General features: G+C 33.8%; 1 protein-coding gene across 3 annotated transcripts in view; it reads left to right on the plus strand.

Moving 5' to 3' along the window:
• Window positions 1-20,589, plus strand: part of CSMD3 (CUB and Sushi multiple domains 3) — a 1,196,954-nt gene that overhangs the window by 337,216 nt on the left and 839,149 nt on the right. For all 3 annotated transcript variants that reach the window (XM_036830958.1, XM_036830959.1, XM_036830960.1), the window contains exon 5: window positions 6,242-6,449. In XM_036830958.1, coding sequence (XP_036686853.1) covers window positions 6,242-6,449 — 208 coding nt within the window. The remainder of the gene's footprint in view (window positions 1-6,241; window positions 6,450-20,589) is intronic.

Below are 20,589 nucleotides of genomic sequence, written 5' to 3' on the forward strand. Positions count from 1 at the left end.
AATGCTTCTTGACAAAAAGCCAGGCAATTATGGGGTCTTCTCCCCTTTGTTCCTCTCCTTTCTGGGATCACAGTTCTGTATGGCCCTGTCACAGTGTTTGAAAAAAGTTATATATTGCTCAGTTTTTAATTTTTTTTAAAGAAACAGATGTAAATTTGCTCCTTGTTGTTCTGTCATGGCTCCTTCTTGATTTAAAGATTTTATTTTTTCTCCAGACCTTTAAATAATTTAAATTATCATTGAATGAATTTTTTTTTATTTGGACATGCTGAGAAGTATTTTAAGTGAATGAAAAAATCCACATATTTATTAATAACTTTCCTCAGTGCATTAACTTGCCTTGTCATTTCTAAACATGTCTCTAAGGAAGGTAAATATAAACTAAGGTGGGATATTTGCTCAAAAGCATATTTGAGTATTCAGGAATAAACCTTCAGTGCCGAGATGTCGGCCCTGTTATGTTATATTTAGCTCCTTTTAGCGAGGTGTTTATCTGGATAAATGATGAATGTTTGTCTTCGAGTTGTTATAAATCTGTTTCTCAGATGAATTTAATTTCATCTGTCTTAGTATGAAAGAAGCTGAAGGAGCTGGACTGAGAGATTATAATTATGAGAACCCTTTAGTTTTCCTTCATAATTATCAATGATTTAATTTTCTTTGAAACTTGGAACATTATTTGTTGTGCCTTGATGCGCATTTTAACTACCTGTTGTCAGTTTTCTTCTCTATGAGAAAAGAGTTTCTTCTTACACACAAAGATGCGTAAGGCTGAACTATTAAATATAAACAAAGCAGCTATGTAAATGTAGCTGCTGCTCTGTATATGTAATATAATAGATCATTAAGGAATGTAATATTAAATAGTTTGTTTAATTAAGAGGTAGACAACAATGATGCCTGTCTTGGGAAGGAACAAAAACCTCACACTGATGTCAGTTTTACTTGAGTGCTGATGGGATGTTGAGATTTAGCAAGGGAGATTTGCAGAAGAATTTCCCATGATAACATCTGAGATTGGATTGAATGCTTAGCATCTGGAATTGACCAAGTGTACTCATCTTCCACAATTTACAGTTCATTTCTTTTTTGTAATAAACAAGCCTATTTCCTGTCACTAATCCGCTCCCCCATCCCTAAACTATTTCAGAAGAAACTAATAGCAGGGCAGAGCACAGTATGAGATCAGTATCTGAAAAGATGTGTTACAGTAAACTTTTAGGTGTGTTTTGGAACTTTTTTTTTTTTTTTTAAACTGCCGTGTTTTGGGGCAGTTACAATTTATAATACTTTAAATGAGTATGGTGTCATACTCAAAACCAGAACAAGGTCAGGTATTTTCAGTATCTAAATAAGTGTCACAGAAATTAAAAGTAAATAAAATTTAATTTTAGGAAAAATAAATTTCTAGAAATTATTAAAGTTTTTTCTTCTTTAAATACAAATAATTTTGATTTTATTTTGTCACTTTTTTCCCTGCTGTATACGTCATAAGCGATTAAAGGATATTGTTTATCAAGTTTGTATAAATTTAGTTATTTTAAAGTATAGAAATAGGAGTATTTGGTGATAGATTTATAACATTATAAACAATTAAAATTAAGTTTAATAACATTTTAAATTTAATAGCTATATTTTTTTATCAGTAGATTTGAGTACATTAAGAATTTAAGAGGGAGTTGTTAGTATTTCCTCCAGGTGATTGGAATAAATCCCAAATCAAATGATTACATTTTAAAAAATTCTTATTCTCAAAAGACTACATTGCCTTCATTGATTCTATTGGCTGGACTGGTTGTTTCCTTCATGTTTTACAACAGACAGACTGCAAACTTCTTAACATGCAACTTGCCATCATTCAGCCTATGTATTGCATTAAAAAAAAAAAAAAGCACACTTAAAATCTTACAACCTATACAGATTTTAGAACAAGAGTAGAGAAACCACCAACCTTTTTCATATTCCCTGTATGTTAAATAACTACATTTTGAAGCAGTCATGACTTCTAGTTAAACTCAAGAGAAGTCTAAGATACTTAATCACATTGCTTTACTCTTCAGGTGAAAAAATACTGTTCTTAAAAATGGGCCTAAGAGAATTATTCAGATTTATTGTGCAGTGATACTATTTATTCCAAAGTGCCTACAAAGACCAAACTAATCTTTTGAAGATATTGAGATAATAATATGCTAAACTACTGAATAAACGAGAGGTGGTTGATCTTTAGGAAACAATAAAGCATGCAAAAAATTGCCTGGATTATTGATTCAGCCCCCTAATCTGTATCCTCCATTATCTCCTTTCCCTCTCATCTTCATAGAGCAGCCAGAATGTTTTCAAAACTCAAAACCAATCATGTCATCTCTTTGCTGAAAACCCATCAGTAACTTTCCACTGCTCTGAATACATCCCATAGTTTTGTCAGAAAGATCCTGCAAGGTCTAGCACCTAGTTGCCTTTCCACCTCATTTGGTACCACTTGGCAGTTGCACACAGATTTTCTTTCAGTTTGGAAAATTTTGGAGAATGCCCATTTCCTCTGGTGAAAGGATAAGTTTACCTACTCAGAACAATTTTCCTTTTCCTCATTAACTATTCACCCTTCAGGTTTCTAGTCCGTCATCGCTTCCTCAAAGAATCCTTGTTTCTGAATTCTGTAACTACTGCAAAGCCCCAAACATACAATGTCAGTACTAAATGCTCCTTCTGCAAAGTACCTGACAGAAATGTAATTTTATATGTTTATTTTGTCATTTTTTTAGAGCCTTACTCTCTTCTAGACAGGATGCTCAGTGAGGGCAGGTATTGTGCTGACTTTTGATCATCACTGTAGCATGAGAGACTAATGCAGTTCCTCCTGGTACTTAGTAGATCTCAATGAATATTTTTTTGGATAGATGACCAAATTAATAAACTTTAAAATTCACAGAAAGTTTATACAAGTAACCAACATGACCCCATGTGTATCTTGAGTATGTTAAAAAATGGTTCTATTTAATAGCCTGTGAACCCTGCCCTTTCTGTGACATGTGGGACAGAAGATACTACAGACAACACTAATCAAACGGGCAAGCCTGGTGGCCAGGACAGAGTGATGCTGAAAGGACAAAAGTTCTATCATTGACAGGATTTGTACCAACTCACTTTGTCCAGAGACCAGGCAATATTACTTAGCAGAGAGAGCACAGCACTAGATTTAAGGGTTTCATGGTTTGTCCTAATTCTGCCTTTCACTTGTTCTAACTCTGGTATAAAGTAAAAATTTTAATTTAGGTAATACATTCTACTATAAGAGTCTATGATTACAGAAAATGTATTGGTTTTTCATAAATATTATAGTAAATCCAGTCTGAACCACAATACAAAGGTTCTAGCATTCAGGTAGACTACCTAGCCAAAATGTTGTATATCTAACGTGTACTAAAAGCAAACTTTATTTATTTCACAATTTTATCAGATACTGATTCTATGATAGTCTCTGTAGTAATAAAGAGATCAAACAGGAGTGCTGAACAAAGAACTTGATACAGAAATTGGCAAGAGCACTGGTTTGAATGCTGGAAGATCTCAGTTCCCATCCTTGTTTTCAACTGCAAGTCAGTCATGCTTTTGGGTTGAAGACTTTCCCTGGAGTGAACTATTCTGTTAGTTGCTCTCCATCTCATGTGTCAGGAGTTTGGGGTGATTTCTCTCTTCTGTGAGCCTAGATTACTTCTTAAAGGAGACCATGCAGAGAAATTGATTTGTTTGCCCTGGAGCTTGGGGGACACAGTGTATTATTATTAAGACCATGGCTGAAATATTTAAATGTCTGTTGCAAACCCAGAAGACTACATTTGGGAAGAAATTGAATTTCCACAGAGGATTAATAAATGGGGCATGTTTTCTTGACCATATGCAGGACTTTTGTGAGGGAGTTCTGGCCTGGAATTGTCTTAGATCCTGCCCAAGAGGCCCACCTAGAAGGATAAGGAGACATAGTTGGAAAGAGGGTGGAAGGATACCATTCTATACACATGGTATGAGGGAGAAAATAAGCAGCCAGCTAGAGAAACACATTCACCCACAACAAGGGAACTGATTGGGTTACTTCTGAGGGTCCCATGAAAAGGTTCATGAGCAATATGAACCATCTTTCTTTAATCATCTGCCAAAGCCCTTGGAAACCAGTACCAAATCAGTGCCAAGCAAATAAGATTCATCTCCCCTGATCCTTTCTACTTCTAAATCTAGGATGAATCATAGAGAGCTCAGTGAGCAGGGGTGGATGAAAAGAAATTCTAGGAGGGGAAACAGGGAAGAAGAGCCCACTTCACTGCCTCACCTCTGCCCCATCTGCCACAAGCCCAGGGGAGCAAAGAACCTTAACCTAAATGAAGTCAAAATTTTTTGTGAGTATCCAGGACTAGACAAATTAATTGATGAATTGATATTTTTGAGTTAAAAAAAGTGGAGGAATTTTTTCTTAATCTGAGTGTGAACTGAAATGTTTCTGCCTGAGATTTTATCTAGAGACAGGGAAGTAAATAGCTCACAGAGCTGGTTTGAATATGTTGTATACCAGCTACACTACAAATATATAATAGTGTAACATTTTATTTCTGAAGCAGTACTCAGCGTTGGTGTTAGTACTGAGAAGACAAAGAGTAGAAATAATTTGTGGTTGGGGATTGGGGGCAGCAGGACATTTTCACCAGAGGTTAAAGTTAAGGTATTGAGGAAAGGCATTGTATGTTCTGACGAGAAAATTGTAGTAATATATCTCATAGTCTAGACTGGACCACTAGTTCATTCTAACTACTCAACAAACTTAAAAAAATAGAGAGGGCATCATGAAAATAAATATCATATACACAGTAGTGTATGATGAAAATTAAGTATCTTTTAAGAGCAATATTATTTATGCTTTCAATTTATGAATTATGGAGCTAGGTGGGTAAAGAGTGGGACAGAAAGAAGCTAATGTTATTTAATGCATACAATATAGTAAGAAAGTTGTTCCCAGTACCAAAGCATGTTGCCATTCCATGCCCATTGTGGAGTTAAACAGGATGCTGCCCATCTCTATTTATTAAAGTTACAGATTGTTAGCTATTACATCAAATCATAATTGGTCTTTATAGAGCTAGATGTTTCCTCAGACGTTTGATTTGAATTGAAGGAATTCCCTGAGTGGCTCAAGACAACAGCATAAATCTTGAGAAATTTTATTGCACAAATAATCTAGTAACCTATTGACTGACCTAAACAGTGTTATGACAAGATAAATTTTATAGCTTCAATTTCTTTATAAAGCAAGGAGCTTTATCTTATGTTTTAACACTAAGCACAGGTGGTCATGTAACCCCTCTGTTGGCATACAACATTTGCCAAAAGTAGACTCATGGATAATCCATGACCCTTATTTGGGAAATGAGAACCATAGGTCCAAATGTAAAGTTAGTAGAAACTTTCCAAATGGAAGAAAAGTATGATTACTTAGAAATGGAAGGTTCTGAGCCACCTACAATATCATAAGTAGACAGTTTACATTTAACCTAGCATTGATGCCATTGCATTTATAATGTTGTGTATACATAATCATATGAATACCTAGCAAAATATGTTTACATTGTTTGATAGAGTCATAGGAATGTGTTACTAAAGGTATGTTACTGAATATATTATTAAAGTTACTATATTATTTCTTTCTAATTAAAGTTTCATAGATATGTGATGTATTCTTATTTAAACTGCATTTCCACAAACGTTTTCAGTAGCTTTTGAAAAATGCCAATGACAGAAACTATATTATATTCTCTCTTACATCATTTATTTGGTATATAACTACATTAAGGAAATAAAAACAAAGCTCAGACCTACCATGAACATGCATAAAGTTACTAAAGATTTCCTATTATAGACCTTAAGAATGATGTTTCGTTTGTTTTACTCGCTTCATCACCTAATCAATGAAAAGAAAATCTTAATTCTTTTATCCTGAGATCTAATTGGAGTATAGATTTTTACTTACTTTCATTGCTGTTTCAATCAATGGTTATAAAATAGTCAAGATAGCGTTTGTATTTATATATGTGCTTAAATTTTTTATGGACTTCTCATTTAATCTCTATTAGTATAATATGCACTTGGTATCACAACATTTGTCCTGTTATTTTTATCCAATAATGTTAACAGAGTTGATTTAATCGCATTTCTCTTAATGACTTATATCTGAACATCTCATCTTTGTTTTCAACAGCTGAAGATGCATGTGGAGGAACAATGAGAGGATCTAGTGGCGTCATATCAAGCCCTAGTTTTCCTAATGAGTACCATAATAATGCTGATTGCACTTGGACCATTGTAGCAGAGCCTGGGGACACAATTTCACTCATATTTACTGATTTCCAAATGGAAGAAAAGTATGATTACTTAGAAATAGAAGGTTCTGAGCCACCTACAATATGGTAAGTAGTTTGTATCAATCTAGCATTGATGTCATTGCCGGAGGCCAGTTGGGAATCAGAGAAAAACTGTAGGTGGGCCTTTAAAGGATTAAATATTTAAAAGAGCTAACAGTTACAGGAAAATTATAAGGCGTAGCTGTCAGAGCTGAGGAAGATTTTGGAGATGGGGTACTAATATATAGAATGGAATTTTGAAAGATGAAGCTTTCCATCAGTATTTCTTTATCACTCAATCAATGAAAAATAATGTGATTCTTATCAAAACTTGTGTAAGGAAATAAGAGTTGTTCCTACAATTGTGTTCCTTAGTGTGCCAGTTCATACTTTGTGGTTCCTTTCAGATTAATTGAATAGTCTTGGAAGTAATTTGCCTTTGTTTTTTGTAGATAGCTCTTTTATGTATCCTGTTGTCTGAAGGCAAAAATTAAACGCTATGATCTGTGTGAATGTGGTCTGTTTCTTTAGAGACTCAAGGCATGGTCTCATGAAAATTACAGAGTTTTCAGAACATACTTTTAGGATATAGTATTTTTAAAAAGAAAATATTTCTTTATGCTATTTTGAAAATTTAAATGCACTGGTATCATTGAAGTGTAAAGTAGACTCAGCAATTGAAGAATGGTGGGATTAGTGAAATGAAGACATAGGTAAACTCTAGACTAAAAGGGCCTTTTAAACCAGGTAAAATATTTGATAAGAATAGCGGGAATTTATTAAAGGATTTTTATCAAAAGCAATTACATGAAGAGGTTTGCATTTTCAAATGATGATTCTTGCTGAAGTATAGAGATTGATTTGAAGTGGGGCTCGATTAGCTGTTAAGAAAATCTCTTAAGAGGTGTTTGCTGTAATCCAAGAAAAAAATCATGGTAGCTTGTATTAGGATGGTACTGATGGAGATAAAGAAGTAGAATGAGTTGAGAGATTTTTAGGAGGTATAATGATAAAGACCTCTGTAGTGAATTGAAGAGTGATAAAGAAGGTGGTGTTCAAATAAAACATCATTTCTGGCTTGCGTAATAAATTGGTAAAGGCAGGAGAGATACTGAGTTGGAAAATGTTGAAGGAAGGTCACGTTTGAAATGGGAATGCTGTGGTTATTGAGAGATGTTTTACGTATATTTAGTTTGAATTCTCTTTGAGACATGCTGTTAAAGCCTAATAGACAACAATATCTATCTATATGATTCAGGAGCTATGAGTAGAAGCATCACTGGTAGTGTGGTTGATATTGATGGTAATAGAACCAAAAGGCATCAATAACATTGGCTAGACAGAGACAGGATGGAATGAGAAGATAAGAGGGCACTAGGATTGAGTTTGAGCATCAACAGCATATAAGGCCCAGGCTTAGGAGGATGATCCAGCAAAGGAGACTAAGACAGAGAGACAGGAGGAAATCTAAGGGAATAAGCTGTCACACAGGCAAGAAAAGTGTGAAGAAGAAAGAATAAGACAACATTGCAGATTGCTGTTGAAAGGACATTAGGTAAATGTGTGTGTGTGTGTGTTTTTTTAATACATTCATAGTTGGCTAGACGTCAGCAAAAGTACCAAGTGTTTCTATCAGCTTAATCATACCTTGTTAGGTAAGATGAAAATAACACACTTAGCTATACCCACTTTGTTTTTTTGTTTGTTTGTGTTTTCCTCTATCTCTCAGTCCCTCAATACTCAGGTTTATATAACTTTAACCCTTCCCATGATAATTTTATGCCTGGGTACAATGAAACTCAGCAGAATCCTGGTTTAAAAATGTTAGAGAATTCAAAAGGTATTGTTTCATAAATTGCTACTTCTACAGTGTTACATATTTGAGTCATATCAAGGTAAATGATAATGCCATGAATTTTCCAATAATTTTATCTTTTGGTGTAGAAGAGATCCCATTAAAAATGAAAAATTTTAAACTTGCAACATATTTGATTACTAGAAGGAAATTAGAAAACACTGTTTCTTGGCACTTGTTCCTTTGTTACCACTGCATTCTAGAAACCAAATCTAACACATTTACTTTTGGGATCATAAAATACCCATTTATGTTCATATAGTTACTTTCTCTTTTCAGATTAAGCATTCTTAGTAATAATTTGTTTATCATCTAAATGAACACCTCTTTGTATGTTTCCAAGTTTCTGGAACTTATGCAGCTTATTCAATAATAGTATCAGATCTACAAATTGCTTTTCTCTCCATTTTCTCATTAAATGACACTGGACCACTTTATTTATTTCCCCCTTCCTCAGGAAGAAAATAGCAACTAAGAAATTAATTATGTTACTGTCCTTTTAAATTAGTGTTACCATGAATATTTAGATAGACTTGTTAAATTCCTTGTTGTAAAATATAAACATCAACAAGGTCATTTGGCGCTTTTCAAGAAAATGATACAAATACCAAAACTATGTTATATTTTTATAAATGGCAATTGAAAGATACAGTGTCAATAAATAATATTGTCTGTAGTCACTTAAATGTAATTAAACAGCATTCCTTTTAATTGTATTAGTTATAGAATTGATGTATAAAATGATCTGTGAATAATTAAAACTTTAAATCTAATCCTGTCCCTCTAATCCCTTTAAATTTTTTAATGTTCTCATATCTTTTTAAACATATAGTCATCAGAATAAGACATTTTATTTCAGGTGGCATTACATTGGTTCTTTCTTATGAGTATGCATTGCTCATATAATATTTTCAATCCTTAATAGAACTGAAAAGATAAATGAGAACAGGGGACCCATTTACATTATTTTGATTAAAATTACAGACGATTCCTTGATTACAGGCCCTTCATTGAGGAACTGGGAACTTGCCACTGGCTACTATGCATTTTTATTTTGTTCTGGAAGTTCAGGCAGTGAAGCAGGGCTTACTGTAACCTGCCTTTGACTTTAGCAACAGGGAATAAATCAGCCCAATAATTGTGCTGCACAGAGAATATTAAGTTAGCCAATGCCTCTCTTATAAGCTGTATACGCTAAATCATTAAGTTCTTGTTTATTAAACAACAGTCAGCAGCACCATTGCATGATCCAACAGGAATGGAAGATCTACTCAGTCATTACTGGATGGCAGAATTTTATGAGGCCTGTTGAATATTAGCTGATTCCATTGCAGTGAAATGAAAAATAACATAGCATAAAGAAGCTCGAGTTCTAGTTTTAGCTTTGACTCTTTGTGGATAGATGAAACTGGGTAAGTTATGTCACCTCCCTAGATCTCAGGTTCTTTGTCTGTAACATCTAAGGCTTCTCTCAACTCTAATATTGTTTGATATTATCTGCTTAGGTGCTATGGCAGGGTCAGAGAGGTGGAAAATAACTAGGTGCTGCCTTATTTACAAAGCATTGGCTGGAGATTTGGATTAGATACTCTTTAAAATTGTTTCCAAACTTAATCTTTTTGGGTTGTTACTAGAATTCTATTCATCCAGTGTTCATTCAGCAATTAGTTATTAGATACCTACTACATGGCAGCTGTTGTTCTAAATGCATCAGTGACCAAAGTGGCAGAGAGGCTTGCTCCTGTAGAACTTATGCCCTATGACGGGAAAAAGGCTCTAAAAAACAATCAATATAAATAAAGTAATAACACACTCTGTTCCGAGAGTGATAAGAAAGAACAGGTGGAGTAGCGTAAGAGAGGTCAGGAGAGCAGTAGTGGGGTGATGGGTGTGTAGGTTACTTAATTGATAAGTTGAGATTTGAGCAAAGTCTGGACACAAGTAAGATAGTTAGCTAAACAATGAGCATTCCAGGCAGAAATGATATCTAGAACAAAATATATAATCTTGAGTGTGCCTTATTGTGTTTAAGGAACATCTAGGAGGTCATTGTGACTACAAAAGTATTGACATGGGCGAAAATAGTAGAAGCAAAAGAGAATTAATGAAGCCCAGATAAAGACCGGTATTTGGCTTTTAGGTGAAATATGAAGTCATTAAAGTGATTGGACTTAGTTTTTAAAGAATCACTCTGTGGAAGAAACTATAGAGAGGAAAGGTAGAAAAATGGATATTACTTGCAGTAATCTAGGTAAGATGTTATAATTATTAGGATGAGGAAATAGCAGTGGAGGTGATGAGAAATTGTTAGGTTTTCAGGATAAAGTTAAGAGAATTTCCTAACTGATGGTGAAGCTCAAGGAAAAGAAGGAGCAAGGACAGCTCTAAGGCTTTTGGCCTGAAGAACTGAGGACATGAAATAGCCATTAATTAATATTGAGAAGGCTGTTGATGAAACATTTTTGGAGAGATACTCCAGAGCTTAATTTTGGACATGTGAAGTTTGAGATGGCTAATAAACATTCTGATGAAGATTTCAAGGAGGCAGTTGGCTATACAAGTCTTAGTGCAGAATTAAAGGTGTGGGATAAAAATCTAAATTTGGAAGTCTAGAAGGGGAAGTGATTATTAAATTAAAAAAAAAAAAAAAGAGAAAAAAGGCTAAGAACTGAGTCCTGGACACTCCAACACTAAAAACACAACAAAGCTAGGAGGAACTGGTAAGAGTTTGAAAAGGATAATTAATAAGATAGGAGGAAAACCAAGAGTGTGGTTTCCTAAAAGCCAAATGAAGAAAGTATATCAAAGTGAAGGAACTGATGAACTGTGTCAAATACTGATGATAAGCCAGTAAGATGAGCTCTGAAATTGATCATTGGATTTAGTAATATGGAGGTCATTGATTACTGTGATGAAAGGAGTTTTGTTGGTGACAGTCTTACTGGAGTGGTTTTAAGAGAGAATTGGAAAATAAAAATTGTAGGCCATTAGTATAAATAAGCCTTTCAGGGATGTTTGTAACCAAAGGTGAACAAAGAAATAAGGCAATTGCTGAAGGAAGAAGTAGAGTCAAGAGATTTTTTTTTTTTTTTTTTTTTAAATTTTTGGTTTGTTTGTTAAACTGGGATAGGTAAAACCCTGTGTTCACACTGGTGGGAATGATCTGCTAAAGTGCAAAAAATTGGTGATGGAGAGAGTGGGGAGACTTGCTGTAATAAAGTAAAGAAGTGGAGATAGTGAAACTAATCTTTCCTTTTAAAAATCTGTTTGTGAAAGGAAGGAAGGAGGAAAAAGTAGCAGTAACTAGAGAGTGAGGTAGACCATGAAAATGAAGATTAAAAGGTCAAGTGAGGGATGATTCCATGGCAGAGGTTATAAGGAATTTAACCAATTTGGAAGCCCTGCATATAGAAATAAAAGATCAAAGGCTTGTAATCAAAGACCACAAGGAATGAGTGATTGAGTATCACAGACAGTAATAAAGAATTGTATAATAATTGTAATTTTTCAGGTTGGATGACAGTACACATGTGAACAATAATAGAAAGATCAGGAAGACCCATTAATATATTTTAACCAGAAGGGAAATGAGTTCATTTTGTAAGATGTAAGGTTGAGGCTTCAGCAGAATTTCCACAGAGCATGTCCCCCCCAGAAATTGGTAATATGTAACATAATTCTGACAGATAGAGATTGATGTAGGAATAAGAATTTGGCATGGTTATTCCTACTATCCTATAGTTAAAAATCTCTACAGTATCTAAAAAAATGGAGTATTGGATAAAATCAAGGGAATTAACACAGTTATCAGAATCAGAATATTAGCAAAAACATACTCAGATCATATAACATAGGAAGACCTATTTAAATTAATTGTATTCAAATTAAGAATAAAAGAAAGTATATAGTGTATTTTATTTAAACTATATATGCACATTTATTTATATTTATTAGGTAGTTTAAATAATGCTGAATATTTAGATTTGAGCTGATAAATTTTTCCATCATAGGCTAACTCCCATTGAAAGCTAGTTCCTCCATGTGTACACTAGATCCTATCCTTTCTCACTTACTGAGGAGTGTTATGCCCACAATTTTAATTCTCTTCTACACCATCAATTTTTGCTCCCTGATTAATCACTCTTTAACTATATGTAACTTGGTTTGTCCCATCATTTCTTTAGAACTGCCTTTTCCAAAGTGACCAATGATATCTGAATTCCTACTTTAATACGTATCTTACTTGATTTATTTGCAACATTTGAATGATCATTTCCTCAAGAACATCCATCTCCCTTGTTACTATGAAGTCCTGTCTTTTACCCTTTCTTATTCCTTACTGACTATATCTTTCAAAATCTTTTTGAGTGGATTTTCTTTCTTTATCCTTTCTGTGTGTTCCCACATTTGTCCAATGTTTGTCTGGTTTTCTCTCTCTCTTTTTTTTTTTCTGTTCACTCTACTTTGTAATTTGCATAAACTTCCATGGCTTCAGTGATCTTAAGACTTTGCAATTTTTCTGATGTTCATGATTATTGGTTGTCTTACTTTGTTTCTAGTTGTATACATACTGTTACTAAAATAACAGAATCTTAAGGACAGCTTGGATCTCAAGTTATACATAATATCTAGAACTTTACATTGTACACCTCAGGTATTTCGTATATATTCGTGAAATGAATAAATGATTTTTGCCCTTTATAAAAAGGACATCAGTTGACCATATGTTTTTACCTCTTTTACCCAGTGATTACACTTGATTTAATAAAGCCATATGCATTAGTTTGGATTAGGTTCAACTGTAAAAGAAAATTAAAGTAAAAAACACCAACAGGCTTGGATGAGATGCAAGTTTTTGTTTTGTTTTGTTTTTTTAAATGTAAAGTTTGGACATAGGTGTACAAGACAGTTGTGGAAACCCCTGATATCAAATACTCAGGATCCTTTTATATTACTATTCTATTTGTAGGTGGCCTTCATTCCAAAGATCATATTATGTCCAGACTACATCCATTTAGTTTACAGTCTAGACAGTAGGAAGAAGGAAAGGGGAAGGGAAGGGAAGGGCCAAAGGGTATTCATCATTAAACTGTCTCTTAAACAAGGTTCTAGTTGCTACCCTGCATTTTCTATTGGATTTTCTACTATTTCTGCTTGTACTCATTGGCCAAAATTTTCTTACATGGCCACTTGGCTGAAAGAGACACAAGGAAGTATAACTCTTCTTCTAGGTGGCCTTTGCTCAGCTAAAAACCTATTATGAAAGAAAAGGAGAAATATTGGGATATAACTAAAAAACTTCCACCCTGTTTTTACTGATGCAGTCCCTCCAGAGAAAATATATATTCATTAGTATTTTACATATACTACAACTATGTGTGGGTCCGTATTGATATGTATTGATACAGATAGGTACGCATATGTATATATATATATGTTATATACAAATACATAAATCAGATATACATATATGTGGTATATTATCTTTCATATATGTGGAATATATATATTATTATATATGCTAATAGTTCCAAATTTAGCAGTATTTCTCAAACGGTATTTTTGTAATATCTACATCAGAATTGCCTGTAGCATTTGTTAAAGTGCGGATTTCCGAGCTCCCACACAAATGTATTCATTTACATTCTATAGGCATGAAATTAGTAACTCTGCAAACTAGATGATTCCAATCCATTGCTATAGCAAATAAAGCAGTAAGTTTGGTTTTATCAGTATTACACCTCTGTCATATAACTGTCCTATAAGCCAACCCACAAGAGCTGAAATATTTCTTAGTACTCAAAAAGCTGAAGGTCAAATTAACATGATATATCAAGCTAATTAAACTAATTCTATAATGCATACACATATGTATATGGTATGAATTTATGTAATGGATAGCACAAAGACTGTGCTAGTGAATCAACAATTGTTCAACTAAATAAGATAAATTAATTAGAGGTAACTGGCTATAGTATTCATTCTACAAAGTAAATATTATAGATACTAATCCTATCAAACAGGTGTTCCTGTTTACTACCTTATTTCTGACAGTTATTAGACTAAAACATGCAATGAAGCTATGGTTCATGCATATTATTGCTTATGCATAACAGTAAAGTAATTTGGTTAAATATCTATCACGATTCCATAATTTTGAATTAACCTTTTTGTTGTTGTGATGAGAGCATTTAACATGAGATCTACCTTCTTAGCAAAATTTTAAGTGTACAATACATAGTTGTTAACTATAGGCACAATATTGTTACAGCAGATCTCTAGAGCTTATCCATCTTGTATAACTGAAACTTTAAATCCAGTGAATAGCAACTCCCCATTTCCCCTTCCCCCCATCCCCTGGCAAATACCATTATGCTTTCTGTTTCTATGAGTTTAACTATTTTAGCTATCTCATGTAAGTGTAATCATGCAGTATGTGTCCTTCTGTGGCTGGCTTATTTCACTTAGCATAATGGTCTCAAGGTTCATCCATGTTGTTGAATATGGCAGGATTTCCTTCTTTTCTAAGGCTGAATATTATTTCTTTATATGTATATGTTACATTTTCCTTATCCATCCTTCCAACATGATTGCCTCTCTTTAGACAAATTAAATAGAGTAGTCATAAAATGATGAGAGCCAGAGGGATTTTAAGGATCCGACTGCTCAGTGTTGCCCTTTGAGGGAAACGAATCTTGAGGCTCATTGTGTCTGTTGAAAATTCAAGATGAAAATTAAGATCTCCTAATGCTTGCTGCAGTGTACTTTTTTACAAAAGTACTTCTTGTTAGGCATACAGCCAGGGCTTTCTTAAAACTATATATGTATATCAGGAAAACATTTTGAAAACCTGAAACTTTGACATATAAATAGCACAGTATGGATTAATGTTTTTAAATACAGCCTGAAGTTGACATTGTATATTGGGTTGATACTTAAATATAAGTTTGCTTCAAAGAGTTAGAAATTCTTGTAGATATCTGAGAATCCCGAGTATGGTTAATTTACCATTTTTAGTACAATTAAATATATTCTTTCTGCCTTAAGGACAGCCTGTTTGACAGTGCAGCAAGAAGAGTTAATAATGTATGTAAGTCTTGCTCATCCATTGAAAAAAGAATTACATAATAGATGAAACCAGAGTTAACACAAATAACAGCTGACTACTGAGAGAAGCATTTTGAAGGGTTTCTAACCGGACCACTTCTATGTAAATGCAAAATATTTCCTCTCTGACTTCTTAGGTTGAAAAAAATTAGTTGTTAGATGTATCTCACATCTTTGATGTGAAACCAATTATATATATATAAAATAAAAAATACAAATTTCATGTATATGTATTATATATAATTGTTTATGACAAATTTGAAGTTATCCTTCTAATTATTACTGTGTACACTAATTATTATTAGTGATGTTTTTATACCTTTAAGAAACAGACCTTGCATTCATTGTTCTATCTTAATTAAATGAATTGCATTTTTAATGCAAGTGCAGAAGTAAATGAATACTACTTCTGTTTTTAAATTTAAGAAACTCATTTACTTATATACAATATTTTAATTAAGGAATGCACTCATCAAAAATATGTTTCAACTTCAAAGGGAAAAAGATGTCATGTCTGATTCCACTTTTTTTTATCTTGTGTGATCTTTCATAAAGACTGGGAAACTGTACAGATCTCTAAGGTTAAACCAAAGCTCTAGTATGTGAAATACATGACTAATTTTATGATCTTATTTAATCCATAAAAATCAAACACCACTTGTTTGTCACTATTATTCATAAGGAAGTCCCAATATGCACTTTTCATAATTCCTTGCTCTCTTCATCTCCTCTCTAATAAAGTATTCCCTATAGTATTACCTAGATAAGTATTACTTAGAGCCACTACAACTCTGAAACTCCACTGTTCTTCTTGCTTACTCCCTTCATCTGTTTTTTCTTTTTTTTTAATTTCATCAGAAACTCTAGTGCTTGTCATATTCATTTGATTCATTTTTCTGCAATTTATTAACTTGTACGTTAGCCTTAGCCAGGGACACCACTCCATTTTGAAGGGAGAAAAGTGTGAAAGAACAGGTGTGTCTGCATTAAAGTTTATGAGTGGAGTGACCAGAAATCGAGATACATTCTTTCTGTGATTTCTATTTTTTCCCTGATGAAAGATGCAAGGTCATCTGCTGAAACTGAGAGGAGGTGATAAGTTAGGACATTTAAGGAGAGTGGGATTATTTGAAATATCTTCTTTGGAGAATGGAGAAACAAACAACTAAGGAAATCGAAGGATTGCTGGGCAGTGTTTTGAATCCAGTTGAGATTTTAAAAACATGAGTTTTTAGTGGCAATAATTGATGCGCTTCAATATTTCTACAAAACTACTTAGCAACAATATAAGTATAATGAGGCAGGCAGCAACATTACTGCTACATTAGGTCATACTACATTAGGACAATGGAGGAGATTGAAGGTATTGGTAGAGCATGGCCTGGAGAGGGAAGGAAGTGACTTCCAATGGACTTGCCTCTTCTAAGCACACATTTTTTTTTTTTCTTTTGTTTTTTCTGGGTTGGATTTTTTTTTTTTTAACATCTTTATTGGAGCATAATTGCTTTACCATGGTGTGTTAGTTTCTTCTTTATAACACAGTGAATCAGCTATACATATACATATGTCCCCATATCTCCTCCCTCTTGCATCTCCCTCCCACACTCACTATCCCACCCCTCTAGGTGGTCACAAAGCACCGAGCTGATCTCCCTGTGCTATGCGGCTGCTTCCCACTAGCTATCTGTTTTACAGCTGGTGGTGTATATATGTCCATGCCACTCTCTCACTTTGTCCCAGCTTACCCTTCCCCCTCACCATGTCCTCAAGTCCATTCTCTACGTCTGCGTCTTTATTCCTGTCCTGCCCCTAGGTTCTTCAGAACCAGTTTTTTTTTTTTTTTTTAGATTCCATGTATATGTGTAGGCATACGGTATTTATTTTTCTCTTTCTGACTTACTTCACTCTGTATGACAGACTCTAGGTCCACCCACCTCACTGCACATAACTCATTTTTGTTTCTTTTTATGGCTGAGTAATATTCCATTGTATATATGTGCCACATCTTCTTTATCCATTCATCTGTTGATGGACACTTAGGTTGCTTCCATGTCCTCGCTATTGTAAATAGAGCTGCAGTGAACATTGTGGTACATGACTCTTTTTGAATTATGGTTTTCTCAGGGTAAATGCCCAGTAGTGGGATTGCTGGGTCTTATGGTAGTTCTATTTTTAGTTTTCTAAGGAACCTCCATACTGTTTTCCATAGTGGCTGTATCAATTTACATTCCCACCAACAGTGCGAGAGGGTTCCCTTTTCTCCACACCCTCTCCACTGTTTATTGTTTTTAGATTTTTTGATGATGGCCATTCTGACTGGTATGAGGTGATGCCTCATTGTAGTTTTGAGTTGCATTTCTCTAATGATTAGTGATGTTGAGCATCCTTTCATGTGTTTGTTGACCATCTGTATATCTTCTCTGGAGAAATATCTATTTAGGTCTTCTGCCCATGTTTGGATTGGGTTGTTTGTTTTTATGGTATTGAGCTGTATGAGCTGCTTGTAAATTTTGGAGATTAATCCTTTGTCAGTTGCTTCATTTGCAAATATTTTCTCCCATTCTGAGGGTTGTCTTTTCATCTTGTTTATGTTTTCCTTTGCAGTGCAAAAGCTTTTAGGTTTCATTAGGTCCCATTTGTTTATTTTGGTTTTCATTTCCATTATTCTAGGAGGTGGGTCAAAAAGGATCTTGCTGTGATTTATATCATAGAGTGTTCTGCCTGTTTTCCTCTAAGAGTTTGATAGTGTCTGGCCTTACATTTAGGTCTTTAATCCATTTTGAGTTTATTTTTGTGTATGGTGTTAGGGAGTGTTCTAATTTCATTCTTTTACATGTAGCTGTCCAGTTTTCCCAGCACAATTTATTGACAAGGCTGTCTTTTCTCCATTGTATATTCTTGCCTCCTTTATCAAAAATAAGGTGACCATATGTGCGTGGGTTTATCTCTGGGCTTTCTATCCTGTTCCATTGATCTGTATTTCTGTTTTTGTGGCAGTACCATACTGTCTTGATTACTGTAGCTTTGCAGTATAGTCTGAAGTCCAGGAGCCTGATTCCTCCAGCTTCGTTTTTCTTTCTCAAGATTGCTTTGGCTATTTGGGGTCTTTTGTGTTTCCATACGAATTGTGAAATTTTTTGTTCTATTTCTGTGAAAAATGCCATTGGTAGTTTGATAGGAATTGCATTGAACTGTAGATTGCTTTGGGTAGTATAGTCATTTTCACAGTGTTGAAGCACACTGTTTTTTAATCCATGAATTTTATCTGTAAGTTAGTATAAACTATTTATTCTTGAGAGCTTGCAAAAAAAGGTAAATGCTAATTAAGAGTCTAAAAATCTGTATAATATGGTATAATATAAAGTTTTAATGATATATAGGTTTTTATCTACTGGTATGTTTCTAATACACAAATATCTTAGATTATTTTATGAACTTTGAAATATATCATATTTGTTCATTTTAACAGGACATTTTTCTGAGTGATTTCATTCTAGTTAAAGTGGAACTGTAATTCCTGACTTACCATTGCTTTTGTAAGTTACCTTCCGTAGTTCTTTCCTCCTTTAACATAATAATTTTCATAAAACTAGCCTATGCCTAACTTGATTAAATCCACTTATACAGAAAATAGTGTTGTGACCCTCAAAAACTCTTACAGGCAAATTTTTATACCAAAAGTGCTTTTATAGCATAGATTCCAAAGTAATAATTAGTAAACTCATATAGAATTACTTACATACAAACTACAACATAAAAGTTAAATGTTAAAACCTATGTTGAACTCACTTCTGATTGAGCAGTGAAAGACTTTGTTTATAAATCATACTTTTATGCAATGCCCCTCTCTGCTTCAATGACTCTAATCTTTTTGCTGAACACTCATTTTCTGTTCAACATAACTTTATTTAACATATTTTAAATATACTCAACAGTCATAATGATTAGAAAACATAGATATTTTCTTTTCTTTTTTTGTTTTGTTTTGTTTTGTTTTGTTTCCTGGATTAAGCACAGAACAGTAGAGAGAATGAATCTTACAAACTGATATGGAGTTTTCAATTCAAGAGAAGGCAGATGGCAGACTCTTGGGAGAAGCTGCACAGTCAAATTACAAAGGGTATAATAAAGGAAGGCATGGAGACTTTAGTCATATTTGCAGTATTCTCCATAAGAATGATAATTTTAATAATATTCAGTATCTCCTATGTTTGAAAATAATAGGTACTTAAATTTTTTTTTTATTGAAGTATAGTTTATTTGCAATGTTGTATTAGTTTCAGGTGTACAGCAAAGTGATTCAGATATATACATGTGTATATATATATCTGTGTATATATATACATATATATTCTTTTTCAGATTCTTTTCCATTATAGGTTATTACAAGATTTTGAATATAGTTCCCTGTACTATACAGTAAGTCTTCGTTTTTTATCTGTTTTATATATAGTAGTGTGTAACTCTTATCTCAAACTTGTAATTTCTCCCTTCCCCATTGGTAACTATAAGATTATTTTCTATGTTTGTGAGTCTGTTTCTGTTTTGTAAATAAGTTCATTGTATTATATTTTTTTAGATTCCACTTATAAGTGGTATCTTATGATATTTGCCTTTTCTGACTTACTTCACTTAGTATGATAATCTCTAGGTTCATCCATGTTGCTGCAAATGGTATTATTTCATTCCTTTTTATGGCTGAGTAGTAGTCCATTACATGTACGTGTGTGTGGGTGTGTGTACCACATCTTTATCAATTCATCTGTTGATGGACACTTAGGTTGCTTCCATTTCTTGACTATTTCTTGGTATCTTTTCAAATTCGAGTTTTCATCTCTTCTAGGTATGTGCCCAAGTGTGGGATTGCTGGATCATGTGGCAACTCTGTTCTTAGTTTTTTGAGAAGCTTCCGCACTGTTTTCCGTAGTGGCTGCACCAATTTACATTCCCACCAGCAGTGGATTCCCTTTTCTCCACACCCTCTCCAGCATTTATTGTTTGTAGATTTTTTGATGATGGCCATTCTGACTGGTGTGAGGTGATGCCTCATTGTAGTTTTGATTTGTATTTCTCCAATAATTAGCACTGTTGAGCATCTTTTCATGTGCCTGTTGTTCCTCTGTATGTCTTCTTTGGAGAAATGTCTATTTAGGTCTTCAGCCCATTCTTTGATTGGGCTGTTTGTTTTCTGTTATTGAGTTGTATGAGCTGTTTGTATATTATGGAAATTAAGCCCTGTCAGTC

This window comes from Balaenoptera musculus, chromosome 17 (genome assembly GCF_009873245.2).
Source record: "Balaenoptera musculus isolate JJ_BM4_2016_0621 chromosome 17, mBalMus1.pri.v3, whole genome shotgun sequence".
Lineage (NCBI taxonomy): Eukaryota > Metazoa > Chordata > Mammalia > Artiodactyla > Balaenopteridae > Balaenoptera > Balaenoptera musculus.